This window comes from Lolium perenne, chromosome 2, assembly GCF_019359855.2.
Source record: "Lolium perenne isolate Kyuss_39 chromosome 2, Kyuss_2.0, whole genome shotgun sequence".
NCBI lineage: Eukaryota > Viridiplantae > Streptophyta > Magnoliopsida > Poales > Poaceae > Lolium > Lolium perenne.
Window position 1 is genome coordinate 245,030,832 of NC_067245.2, and position 1,159 is coordinate 245,031,990.

At 46.9% G+C, this 1,159-nt stretch overlaps 1 protein-coding gene across 1 annotated transcript; it reads right to left on the reverse strand.

Annotated features, from left to right (window-relative positions):
- Positions 1 to 849, reverse strand: LOC127329295 (3'-5' exonuclease-like). Its single transcript, XM_051355825.2, has 2 exons — positions 572 to 849; positions 1 to 469 (listed from the first exon to the last, which is right to left on the reverse strand). Exons 1-2 carry the CDS (start codon positions 847 to 849, stop codon positions 1 to 3), a joined length of 747 nt encoding a protein of 248 aa, XP_051211785.2.
- Positions 850 to 1,159: the final 310 nt, after the last annotated feature.

A 1,159-nucleotide genomic window follows, 5' to 3' on the forward strand; every position in this document is an offset into this window, starting at 1 on the left:
TCAGGCTTGCTTCTGACGCTTGTTCATTGATGAAGATTCATCCTGATTTTTGCATCTGGGGCAGATGTGGTCTGATCTCTGGAGGTGAGCTTGTCCCTCGTTCACCGTGTAGATCTTGTTGTATATCTCATAACTGAGATAGCCGTCAATAGCTGCGTACTCGAGGTTCATCCAGGACAGTGGCTTGCATTCCCAGAAACCATGCCCTTCCTTCCGAAGCCGGTTGTACTTGAAGTCCTTCTTCATGTTGGCAAACTTGGGATCAATGAGCTTTGCTGCAAGATCAGCCATTCCAGCCTGCGGTTGACCATTAATCTTGAAAATATCCTGGATGTCGATGTGTCTCTCTTCTGGAACAGGAAGACCGGCCGCACGAAGAACTTTTGTGTCATTTCTTTTATCAACACTTGTAAAAGTGTATTGCTTGTCCTTGAGAAAAGTCAGTAGGCGCGGACAATGATCCTTGCACCTTTGTCAAGAGCAGCACAAATAAATTCAACAAGTACTGTAATGAAAATGTAGGGACGCTTTAAATTCAATGTAGGGACATAAATTTCAATGATCCTTGTACCTAATGTAGTGGAATACAAGAACGTGCTCCCTCATGGCGATTTGCATTACCGCCAACTTGTGTCCGCTAGAGTCATACTCGAGATCCAGACCAACGAACTTGAACCTGTCCTCGTCCTCGTCGAGCCAACCCTCGTACATACGAAGAATTCTATCAACAGTCGCCGCCTCATTGGTGTAGACGACGTCGATATATGTACTCCCGTGCGCAAGGATGCGGTACTTCTCCGTCGTGGACTTCTCGTCTCCGGCCACGACGGAGGAAGAGGCAGATGCCATGGACAGCGTGGGAGGAAAGGAGCACTGGGATGCGGTAGACGAACGGCCGGGGTTGGGACAGAACGGTGGAACTGCCACAGTATTGGGCGGATATAGGGGCGGGAGGCGAACATGCAGTTAGAGGTCTGGCGGCCCACATTGGCCCGTTACATGTCTGACGGCCAAATTCGAAAAATTCGAAAATTCGAAAAATTCAAAAAAAGGTTTAACCAACGGATTATGTTCACAAAAACGTGTGACATATTGGGTAAAAAAAACTGGATTTTTTTTCGAAGGTCGAAAAATCGACTAGCTTAGAAAAAGTGGTTTG

Coding starts and splice junctions, on each gene's coding strand:
- LOC127329295 (XM_051355825.2), bottom strand. CDS start 849: ATGGCATCTGCCTCTTCCTCCGTCGTGGCCGGAGACGAGAAGTCCACG. Junction 470..571: donor CTTGTATTCCACTACATTAG/GTACAAGGATCA, acceptor CTCTTGACAAAG/GTGCAAGGATCATTGTCCGC.